This window comes from Molossus molossus, unplaced genomic scaffold, assembly GCF_014108415.1.
Source record: "Molossus molossus isolate mMolMol1 unplaced genomic scaffold, mMolMol1.p scaffold_m16_p_35, whole genome shotgun sequence".
NCBI lineage: Eukaryota > Metazoa > Chordata > Mammalia > Chiroptera > Molossidae > Molossus > Molossus molossus.
In genome coordinates this window covers 161,909-173,873 of record NW_023425372.1, presented here as the reverse complement: position 1 = coordinate 173,873, position 11,965 = coordinate 161,909, and the positions used below count along the sequence as shown (strand labels likewise).

The 11,965-nt window shown below is 54.6% G+C and overlaps 1 protein-coding gene across 1 annotated transcript; it reads left to right on the top strand.

Moving 5' to 3' along the window:
• Window positions 1-5,413, top strand: HES4 (hes family bHLH transcription factor 4). The gene is made up of 4 exons (XM_036281496.1): window positions 1-108; window positions 188-283; window positions 384-471; window positions 544-5,413. The coding sequence occupies exons 1-4, from the start codon at window positions 1-3 to the stop codon at window positions 927-929; spliced, it is 678 nt and encodes a 225-aa protein (XP_036137389.1). The 3' UTR covers window positions 930-5,413.
• Window positions 5,414-11,965: the final 6,552 nt, after the last annotated feature.

The following is an 11,965-nucleotide window of genomic DNA, read 5'->3' as shown; positions in this document are numbered from 1 at the left end:
ATGCCTGCGGACACGCCGGGCAGGCCGAGAGCCTCGCCGCCGGCGGCAGAGCCAGCCAGCGCCCGCCGAACCCCCAGCAAGCCCCGGAGTGCGGCCGAGCACCGGAAGGTGGGACCGGGTCGGCCCGGGTGGGCGGCGTGGGGCGGGGACGGAGGGGCGCGGGGCTCAGCCACCGTCCGACCCTCAGTCCTCCAAGCCGGCCATGGAGAAGCGGCGCCGAGCGCGCGTCAACGCCAGCCTCGCCCAGCTCAAGGCCCTCATCCTGGACGCCCTCAGCCAAGACGTAAGTCGGGGCGGGGGTGAGGTCGCGTGCCCGAGGCGCGGAGCCCGCGGGGTGGGCGCGCCCCGGCCTGCCCGCCGCCCACCGCCGGCCCTGCCCCCAGAGCGCCCGGCACTCGAAGCTGGAGAAGGCGGACATCCTGGAGATGACCGTGAGGCACCTGCGGAGCGTGCGGCGCGTGCACATGACAGGTGAGACGCGGCGGCGCGGGGGCCGGGGCCTGCGCCGCGGGCGCCGACCACCTGTCCCCGTTGCCTCCGCAGCCGCGCTCAGCGCCGACCCCGCCGTCCTGGGCAAGTACCGCGCGGGCTTCAATGAGTGCCTGGCCGAGGTGAATCGCTTCCTGGCCGGCTGCGAGGACGTCCCGGCCGACGTGCGTTCTCGCCTGCTCGGCCACCTGGCGGCCTGCCTGGGCCAGCTGGGGCCCTCGCGCCGCACGGCGCCCCCACCCCCCGCCGCGGAGGTCCCCACGCCCGAGGTCTACGTGGGCAGCCCCCCGCTGCCGGCGTTCGACGGCCCCTTCCCCCCGCTGCGCCCCGGGGCCGCCTTCGCGCTGCCGCTCCTGCAGGCTCTGACCGGGGCGCCCCCCGCCGCCCCCTTGGCGGGGCTGCAGGGCCGGGGTGTGCCCTGGAGGCCGTGGCTGCGGTGAGGCCGCCCCGTTTTAGGGCCGAAGCCTTTGCTGAGACTGTACCAGGGAGTATTTATCTCCAGAGGCCGCAGCGAGAGTTTTGTGTGTGTTTGTGTGCTTTCAGCGAAGGGTCTAGTCTGGTAGGGCTGGGGCCCTCGGCGGTGTGGTGGGGGGCTGCGGGGCTCTGCGCGGTTCCGCCCCCTGCCTCAGGCTGCGCCCTGCGCGGGGCCCCTCCCTCCGGCAGGTGCGCCCCCGTGTGGGACCGCCCGGGCGTTGCGTTTGCCCGCACCTGGGCGGGAGCCACGACCCGCCTTGAAGTGGGGGTGTTAGGTCCCCCAGGATGCTCAGGCCGGAAGGTGACAGTCGCCCTGTTTTCCAGAATGTATCCCAGGGTTGGGAAACATTAGTTCAGCATCACTGGGCAATCTTTTTTTTGGGGGGCGGGTACGTGCCCCTAGCGGGAACCGAACCCGGGACTCTCTGGTCCACAGGCCGATGAGCCACACCGGCCAGGGCTGGGCAATCTTTTCAAGGCACCTTTCCCGCTCCCACTCCTGGGGGCCCTGGAAGGTGGGGAGGTGCATTTTATCGTTGTTATCACAGCCAAGCTGAGGGGTGACCTGTCCTGAAGCTTCAGTTCCGGCCTGATCCACATCCGGCTTTGTTCTCACCGCTCTGCACCAAACCCTCTACCTCTCCTCCATGAACAGAGCCTGCTCCAGGCCGGTCTCCCCAGGACAGGGGTGCCAGCAGGAGAGGGCATCAGGGGCCCAGGCAGGGAACGGGGGAGGCAGGCACGGGGCACTTAGTCCGGGAGGTGCTCTCCCACCAGAGTCCAGTGCTGCTCTGTCTGGCCTTGCTCTGGGAGGGCTGGGCCCTTATCCCCCCACCCACGGGAGACGACGGGGGTTCATCCTGCCAAGCATCTGTCCTGAGCACCTGCTGTGTGTCAGCCCTACAGTACAAGGCTGCGATACTAGGCAGCATGGGATGTTGGCCCTGGAGTCCGCTGTGCTCCAGGTGTGATGAGGGGGTGGTCCCAGTTACACAAGCCCAGACTGGAATGTATCATTTTGAGCCCGCCTGAGGCCGAGCCAACATTCATTTCCCAACCGCTGCTCAGATTCAGACAGTTGCCTGCCTTCCTGCTGCCTGGCCAGGCCCATCCAGGAGGCAGTGAGTCACGCTAGTCTGCTCCTCCTTCATGCCTCCCACGTCTGTGCCATGGGCTTACCTGAGCAGGAGGGTTGAGGAGGGTCTGTACTGGGGGGGCTGGGAGCTTGGTTAGGGGAGGGGAGCTCAGGAAGGGCCCCAGTGCAGAAGGAAGGGGAAGACCTGAGGGTGTGGATTGTGGAGCCTTGGGTGGGTAGGGGGATAAGTCAGGGCCTGCTCAGAGCTGGACCCCACACTTGGAACCGCTCAGTCCACACTGACCTAATCAATCAATTTGCACGAAAGCTGGAGCCAGGAGGTTGGGGGAGGGGTGTCATCCTTGGTTAGGTCAGGGAAGTCTGAGAAGCACAGGGAGCTGAGGCTGGGCCCCATGGGGAGGGCCCTGGGCAGAGAGCAGCACCGGGCAGCACAGAGGGGTTGTCCTGGGCTCTCCCCAGGCTGCGCCTTCTAGCAGCTGAGGGCAGCTGGGTCTCAGGAGCAGCAGTCTAGTCTCCAGCTGTGGAAGGAAGCACACCCCTCCCCGCACCAGCCTGGACATCTGCCCTGGGCCAGGGGAGAGCTGGGGCCCAAACCACGGAGCCCCCACTGGGGACTCTTCCTTCCCTCCCACTTCCTGCCTCTCCCCCTGCCTCTGGCGGGGCGGGCACAGGGTCATTCCCTGGTCCCTTCACCCTCCACCCCAGCTATTTTTATCTTGGCTTTTGTCTTGCAGACACTTCCTGCTAAGTAGGGATGAAGCACCTACTCCAGGCATGTGGAGGGGACGGGGAGGGACCAGGACTTCCTCCTGGAGGGGGGGTGCTCTTAGTCACTTCCCCTCAATGGAAGGCAATGTCTTGTTCATCTTTGGCCTCCTTCCAGCCTGGTTCCCGAGAGAACCAAGGGTCAATAAATGTTTTCGGAGTAAATGTGCACTGTCAGAGGATGTGCCTCTGGGTGTCAGAGCCCTGTCTGTCTGGGTCAGTCTGTCTGCTTGTGGGGCCAGGGCTTGGGGACCAAACAATGACAGCAAGTCATAGGCGTGAAGTCTGGAGTAAGAATCAGCCCAGGAAATGTGCAGGGGGGGAGGGGCTGGGACGGCTCCCCACCAAAGGTGTGCCAGGCTGCTCCGTCTCTGCTCCCCCTCCTGGGATGCACCCTTGGCGAGGAAACGGGCCCTGGGTTTGACAGCCTCCTGAAAGGCCCCCAGGGACCCTCCACCTGGGATGCAGCCAGTGTACGTCCCCATCTGGAGGCTCCCGCAGAAGCAATGGGCTGTCTCTTCAAGATCAGGTTGCAAGTGGTGCCTGCTCTGTCTGTCTGTCCGTCTGACACCACTCGCTCTGGGAGACCAGCAGAGCGTGGACTGGGGACCTGCTGTCACAGCTGTAACAGTGGGCTGAGCAGGAGAGCCTCTGGCACTGTCCAGCCTGCGGACGAGCCCAGCCGTGGCGGGCGTGCTCAGGGCAGCCTCCGGGCGGGAGTCCCTGAGACAGACCCACCGGGAGCAGCTCCGGGATTCCTGTTCTCCAGACACTGTGGGAGGGTGAGTGCTGGTGGTCTTAGTGCTAAGTTGTAGGTTAATGTGTTATGCAGCAATAAATAACAAGAAGTATGTAAAATTTAAGATAAATATAAATAACAATAGCAATAAGCACATACGGCCACAGCCGCCCAGGGGTCACCACCACGAGCCCTCGGGAGGGTGGGACTGTGGAGGAGTTGGGTGAGGGCTGCAATGAAAGCAAGAATAACCCAGAAACAGCCCTGAAGCTGGGGTGGGCAGAGGGCCGGGCCTGGCATTGATCCGGAAGCGGTTTCCCAGCAAGTCCCGGTGGCGGGTGCTGCCCAGCCAAGCTCACGCCCCCACTGTGGCATCCAGGCAGGGTTGGGATTGTTTCTGTGGCAGGAACTGATGAGGAAGCCTGGAATGGAGCAGAGGGGCTGAGGGTGCGCAGGCCCCAGGATTCTAACAAGGACAGGTGTGGGAGACTCCTGCTGGGACTTCCAGTGCCCAGCACCCTAGGTAGCTTGGCCTCAGCTGCCCTGCCAGCCACACCAGCAGGCCAGGGCCACCCGGACCCTTTCTGCAGCCTGCATCCAGGGTTACCAAAAAGCACCTGGCTGCTGCTGCCTCAGAGATGTCATCTCCGGGTACCCGCCTGACCCCAGCACCCACCAGTCACCTGGTGGCTTTGGGCTCACCCCTGGACCTCTACTGCAAGTGAGGGTCTGTGTGGGGGTGCTGGCTCAGCAGAGTAGGAGGTCAGTGCTGGGAGCCTGAGGCCCTGTGCTTGGCCCTCATCAGCGCTGACCTCACAGTAGGGAGGTCATTAACCTCAGCCAGCAGTATCTTCCCACCTCCCGCCCCCCATCCTCACCCTGGTGGTGGGGGAAGGGCTTCCCCAGCTCGGCCCCTCCCCTCCTCATGGCTCCCCCAGCACCCCTGGTCTTGTCCCAGCAGCCCCAGTTGTTGGGAGACACCATTATCATCTCCTGGCCCCCACACCCATCCCCCAACTTCTGCACTCATCACAATCTGGGCCAAACATCCCCACCCAGAGGGCCAGGGGCTGGCCCGCTCCAGCCTGAGCACCCCCAGCTCCTGACCCTCTTACTGTCTTTCAAGGCCCCAGGCCCGTCAGGGCCCGGATGTGGGCTTTCCTGCCCATCCAGGTCAGGCAGGTGTTAGGCGTGCCTCGGCCAAGCCGGTCCTGGGAGAGGGGCCCTGAGTGAGATGCCTGGTGGACAGGGTGCCTGCGGCTGGTGCAGGCTATTCCTTCTGCTGCTTCAGCGGCAGGAAAGGCGGAGGCTCGTGAGTGGGCCCCAGGGGTCGGTTCGCTGAGTTAAGAGGTGAGGGCACCATCCCAGGAGCTGAGCTCTCTGATCTATCTGATCCTGGAGTTGGCGAGCTTGGGCCAGACTTCTCCTGAGTTGGTACCAGGTAGGGTGGACAGAAAGTGTCCCCCCAAATGCATCACCACCAAGGTGATGGCATGAGGAGACAGGGCCTCTGGGGGCGGGTAGGTCATGAGAGTGGAGCTCAGGAGGGGATTCGTGCCCTTGCCAAAGGGGGGAGGGGAGAGCCGGCTGCTCTGGGCCACGTGGGGACACCAAGGAGACCGCTGCCCCCACAGCAGGCCTGCCGCACCGTGATCTGGGCCCCCCAGCCTCCAGGACTGTGAGAAATACATTTCTGTTGCTGATGAGCTGCAGCCTGTGGTGTTTTCTTACAGTGGCCTGGACAGACGGAGCTCCAGGGTCAATGATACCAAGCAGATGAGACAAGGGATTGCCATGGACCTTTTACATTTTATTTTATTTTTATCCTCACCCGAGGATATTTTTCTGTTTTTCATCAGATAGAGTGGGAGGGAGAGAAAGAAACATAGATGTGAGAGAGACACATCGACTGGTTGCCTTTGGCACGACCACACCGGGGCCAGGGATGAACTGAAACCAAGGTACATGCCGGAATCAAACCCGCAACTCATTGGTCCATGAGCCGACCCTCTAACTGCTGAGCTACGCCGGACCTTATATGAAATCATGGGGACGTATGCCTGCCCCCAGTTAGGGGTGTGTGGGTTGGTGCTCCTTCGTGCCTGTGGCCCCTCTCTGGCACTAGGCCATACAGGGGGACGCTCCCCAGCCCACAGGCATACATGGCTGGGGGGCTAGGCCTAAGGGTTTGTGGGTTCCCTCAGACGACCCCCGAGAGCCTTATCCTCAGCATCCAATTTGATCTCCTTCCCAAATTCCATGGGCAGCTTCCTCCTGGGTGGGGAGACCTACTGCCCCCAGCAAGAACCCTAGGGAAAGTCTGGGCCACCTTGGCCTGGAGCTTGGGCACAGTTGTGCAGTGTCCCTGAGAGGTGCTCAGAGTGCGGCAGCTGTGACCCGAGGGCCATCCGTGGCTGTGACTGACCAGGCTGTGGGTTTCCTGGCTGCCACCCACTCATGTCCCAGCTGCACAGTCCACTCAGGTCCGGGCTGTGGTGTAGGGGGACGTGCGGAAGAGGAAGTCAGTTACTAAAATTACACCTGCCTCTGGCCTTCCAGGAATCAGCCCGCCCAGAACTAGGCTCACCTGGGCAGGTACGTGAAGAGGACAGGTGCACAGAGCGAGACAGGCACAGACTGGACAGACAGAGACCCTCCCCCGCCCACCAGCCCCGGCCCCTCCGCCTGCTCTGTGTCTGGGCAGCCGGCGACATGCCTCCTGTACCCACAGCTCACAGCCTCACAGCCTCAGGTCCGCACAGGCGTGGTGGGTCAGGAAGGCTTCCAGCACAGCCTGTGACCGAGTCCGACGTGTGCTGTCGCTCAGTTGTGTGACCTCGAGTCCCAAATCTCAAATGGAGCATGGGATGAGGAACAGCACCCTCCTCAGCACGGTGTGGTTGGGGATCCATAATCTGTGTATTGACCATTGCTTTCAGCCGAGATGGAATAGCTGGGACCAGATTTACCTTCCTGCCTTAATCCGCTAAAACCCTGGACGAGACGTGGGGAACCTCACGTGGTGGAAGACAGGGTCCCTGAGAAGGGCCAGTGAGGTGAGCCTTTACTGCCCCAGCGGACGACCTGAAGAGGGTTTCTGGGCCAGGAGCCATCCGCCGGGGGGCCAGTGTGGCTAGAGGTCACAGTGTGGGTGAAGCAGGGGGCGTGGGAGCAGCCTCACAGGGCGACCTGACTGTAAACCCCTAACTGGGTGGGTCATGGTGGGGAGTCTTGCCCCAGGCAGGCGACTTTTTAGTAAAAGGTCCATCTGTGCCTAACAAAGTTCACAAACAAAGCCTGAAAGTATCAAACTGCTTCCGAGTAATTCACCTGCACCCGGAACAAAGCCAAGAACACGCATCAGAGCGCACAAATGTCCAGCGCCTGACATGTTAAACTCACTGTGTTCAGTACCAAATTACCAGGCGTACAAAGAAGCAGAAAGGTATGACCCATAAGGAAGAGGAAAGTCAATCAGTCGAAAGCCACTCAGAAATGTCATGGAAGACAGAAGAGTGAACGAGGACTTCATAGCTGTACTTCATGTGTTCAAGGAGCCAGAGGAAAGACCGAATTTTGTCAGACATTGAACGTATGGAAGACCCTGCTTCTATAGAAGATGAAAATGACAATATCTGATACCAGAACCACATTGGATGGGATTGAGGGCACATCAGACATTGAAGAAGAAAGTACTAGTAAGCTGCAAACGTAACAAACTATTAAAAATAAAAAAGATGAAAAAACAGGAAAAAAAGACAAGAAGGGAGTGTTAGTGAGCTGTGGGACAACTCCAAGGGCCCTGATTTACACGTAATTGGAGTCCCAGAAGGAGGGGAGAAATCACGTCATTTGAAGAAATAAAGGCTGGAATTTTTCCAGTCTTTTAAAAAATATAATTTTATTCATTATTTTAGAGAGAGAGGAAGGGAGAGATAAAAACATCCATGTGAGAGACACACATTGATTGGTTGCCTCCTGCACGCCCCCTGCTGGGGATCAAGCCCACAACCCGGGCATGTGCCCTTACCAGGAATCAAACCGGGACCTCTCAGTCCATGGGGCAACGCTCAACCACTGAGCCACACTGGCCAGGTGATTTTTCCAATCTTGATGTAAACTAAACCAACAGATCCAAGAAGCTCCATGAATCTCAAGTGCAAGAAGTTTTAAGAAACCTGCATCAAGCAGCATTATAATTGAATTGCTAAGACACATAGAAAACGATGCCGTTTGCTCTTACCACTCTCTTCAACAGAGTAGGAAGTTCCAGTCCAGCCAATTAGTCAAGAAAATTAAACAAAAGAGACATCCAGCTTGGGAAGGAAGACCTAAAACTATCTACATTCAAATGACATGATCTTATAATAGAAAATCCTAAGAAATCCACTACAAAACTATTAGAACCAATAAGTGAGTGAAGCAAGGTTCCAGACAAGATCAACATTTCAAAACCAACTGTAGTCTGGCCAATGTGGCTCAGTGGTTGAGTATCGGCCCAGCACCAGGAGGTCGCTGATTCAATTCCTTCAGGACACATGCCCAGCTTGTGGGCCAGAGCCCCAGTGGGGAGCATGCAGGAAGCAGCCAGTCGATGTTCTCTCTCATCGATGTCTCTGTCTCTCTCTCCCTCTCCCTTCCTCTCTATCTCAAAATCAATAAAGGAAAAAAAAAAAAAGTTTTTTAAACCAATTGTATTTTCATACACTGGCAACAAACAATGTGAGCACGAAATTAAGAAATCTATGCCATTTATAATAACATAAAAAAGTGTGAAATACTTAGGAATACATTAAAACAAGAGGTGTGAAACTTATATTTTGAAAACTACACAATATTGTTGAAAGAAACTAAGACACAGATAAATGGAAAGCTATCCCATGCCTGTGGATCTGAGGACTTACATTGTTAAGATGACAGGACTTCTTCAATTGATTTATAAGTTCAACGCAATGTCAACCAAAGCCCAAGCTAACATGTAAATGGAAAGCTATTCCATGCCTGTGGATCTGAGGATTTACATTGTTAAGATGACAGGACTTCTTCAATTGATTTATAAGTTCAACACAATGTCAACCAAAGCCCAAGCTAACATGTTTGCAGAAATCGACAAGTTTCTGTTATCCAAAATACTCTTGAAAAAGAAGAATGGAGTTGGAGGACTCAATTCCTCTGATTTCAAAACTTACTACAAAGCTACAATAATCAGGACAGTCTGGCACTAGCATGAGGTTAGACATAGAGACTGATGAGATAGAACTGAGTGTTCAGAAACAAGTCTTCACTGTTATAGTCAGTTCATTTCAACAAAGATTCAAGACAATTCAGTGGGGGGAAGAACACTCTTTTCAACAGATGGTGCCAGGACACCTACACATCCATGTGCAAAAACTAAAGTTGGACCCCTACCTCACACCCTGCACCGAAATTCACTCACAGTGACTGAAACACATAAATGTAAGAGCTAAAACCACAAAACTCTTAGAAGAAAATGTAGGAGCAAATCTTTGTGATCTTGGGTGGTGAAGGACCCCAGACCTTCACAATGGTGATGTTCAAAGCATAAGTGACAAAAACAAAAAACAAAAAACTGGACTTCATAAAAATGAAAATCTTTTGTGCTTCAAAGGACATTACCAAAAACTGAAAAGACACACAGAAGGTGAGAAAATATTTGCAAAACATATTGACAAGGGATTGGTATTTAGAATATATAAATAGCTCTCTCAACTCAATAATAAAAAGAAATAGTCCAACTAAAAACATGGGTGAAAAAATCTGAATAGATATTTCTCCAAAGATTCACAATTGAGCCTATAAGCACATGAAAAGAGGCTCAATATCATTAGCCATCATGAACATTTAAATCAAAACCACCATGCGATATACCACTTCACCCTCACTAAGACAGCTATAATTAAAAAGACAGATAATAACAAGTGTTAGGAACTTGTGGAGAAATCGGAACACTTATACATTGTTGGTAAGAATGTAAAATGGTGCATCCACTTTAGAAAAAGTCTGGAAGTTCCTCAGAAGATTAACTGTAGAGTTAGCATAATTCCACTCCTGGGCCTGGACCCAAGAGAAATGAAAGCAAATGTCCACAGAAAAACTTGTCCACAAATGTCCGTGGCAGTATTATCCATAATAGCCACCAAGAAGTGGAAATAATCCAAGTGTCCGTCAGCTGACGAATGGATAAATAAATGTGCATATCCATATAAAGAAATGTTATTTGGCAATCAAGAGGTATGAAGTACTGATATGTGACTCATGCAACACGGACAAATCTCGAGAATACCATGCTCAGTGGAAAAGCGGTCACAAAGGCCATGTGTTTGTGACCCCGTTTATGTGAACTGTTCAGAATATGCAAATTGATAGAAAGTAGGTCAGTGATTTCTTGGAGCTGGGAGAGATTGAGGGGAATAAGACGGGGTCCCTTGTGGGGTAATAGAAATGTTTTATTTTATTAATTTATTTTGGTACGTGTCCCTAGCGGGAACCAAACCTGGGACTCTCTGGTCCACAGGCTGATGCTCCAACCACTGAGCCAAACCGGCCAGGGCGGGTAATAGAAATGTTTTAAACTTGATTATGATAATGGTTGTACAACTCTGTGACCATACTAAAACCATTTAATTTAAATGGATGAACTGTATGATGTGTGAGTTATATATCAATAAAGCTGTAACCCCCCTCCCTACAAAAACGGCAATAAAGAAAAAGTTTTAATTACTGCTAGAGAAAAAACGTTATACACATAGGAAGAAAGATAAAATGACGGCAGATTTCTTGCTGGGAAAATGTACATGAGGAGACAGTGGAGCATCTTAAAGTGTTACAAGTGAAAACTATCCCCTAGAGCTCTATAAATAGACCTAACCATACCTAGGTGGGTGATTTTCAACAAAGGTGCAAAGGTCATTAATTTCCTGGAGAACAGAGAGTGTTTTCAACAAACAGACCAGGAACAACTGTACATCTGTATGCAAACAAAATAACCTGAACCATGCCTCACACCATGTGTACAGATGAACTCAAAATAGGTCATAGACTTAAATGCAAAACCTGAAACTTTCTGGAGAGAACTTAGAACATTTTGGTTAGGCAAAGATTTCCTAGATACCACACACACACACAATCCATGAAAGAAAAACAGATAAAATGTTAACTTCTTCTCTTCAAGAGACATTTTTAAGAAAATAAAAAGAGGAGCCGTAGACTAGCAGAAAATATTTGCCAATAACACATCTGATGAAGGACTTAGGTTCAAAGATCTCAACTATTCAAAGATTTCTCAAGGTTCAACAACAAGAAAAGAACTAACCCAGTTACAAAAATAGGCAAAAGATTTGACCAGTCATTTCTTTTCTTTTTTTTTAATCCTCACCCGAGGACATTTTTTTCCTTTTTTTTTTTTTGTTCAGATAGAGTGGGAGGGGGAGAGAGAGAGAAACATCGATGTGAAAGGGACACATGAGTGGCTGCCTCTTGCACGACCCAACCAGGGGCGGGGACAGACTGCAACCGAGGTACATGCCCTTAGCGGAACCGAACCCGGGCCTCTCTGGACAGCGGGCTGACGCTCTAACCACTGAGCTAAACCAGCCAGGGCGAATTCTACACTGTAAATAGGTGCAGTGTATCGTCTATACCTCATTAATACTATTTACAATTTTTAAATAAAAAGCCTATGATTTGTAAAAAGCATGTAAGACTGCCTGGCATGTAATAGCTGCTCCTCAAAAGTTGGCTCTTGTTTTAGTGTTTACTGCCTCAAGGTCCAGGGTTCAAAGGGGCTGCAAGCCTTCACCAGGGGGGGCCCTGGCTCCCCAGAAGTGTGTGTGTGTGTAGGGGGGACTCTGTTGGCTTCCAGTGGGGTCCTGGTGCCCTCTGGTGGCCGCAGGGGTACAGCAGGCTGCTGCCGGTCCAACCCTTTCCGACAGGGCACCCCCCCCCCCCCCCCCCCCCGCTCGCGGGCGGTGCGTCCAGGCGCCCCCTGCGCCCAGGTGCTGGTCTCGCCTGACTCCCCAGCTCCACGCAGGAGCCGGTCCGGGTCCGACCACGCGCCGCAGAGCCCCGCCTGCTCTCCTCCCCACGGCGGACACCCCCACCCAGAGGTCCCTGATGGCGGGGAAACGAACTCCGGGGACAGCTGGTCTTCCGAAGGCCTCTGGGCCCTTGCATGGCCTCCTCCTCGGCCACCCCACTTCCCGCACCCGAACCAGCCTCCCGCCTCCCGTGACCCTGTCTTCTCTTCTTCTGGGCCCCTGGGGAATTGTCGACAAGCCCCTGCTGCAAACCCCTTTTCCCCTCCCCCGGGGCAGCCCCGCTCGTCTGCGCGTGCAGGTCCGCACACACGTGCACCCCCAGAGCCCAGACGTGACCCTGGTGCC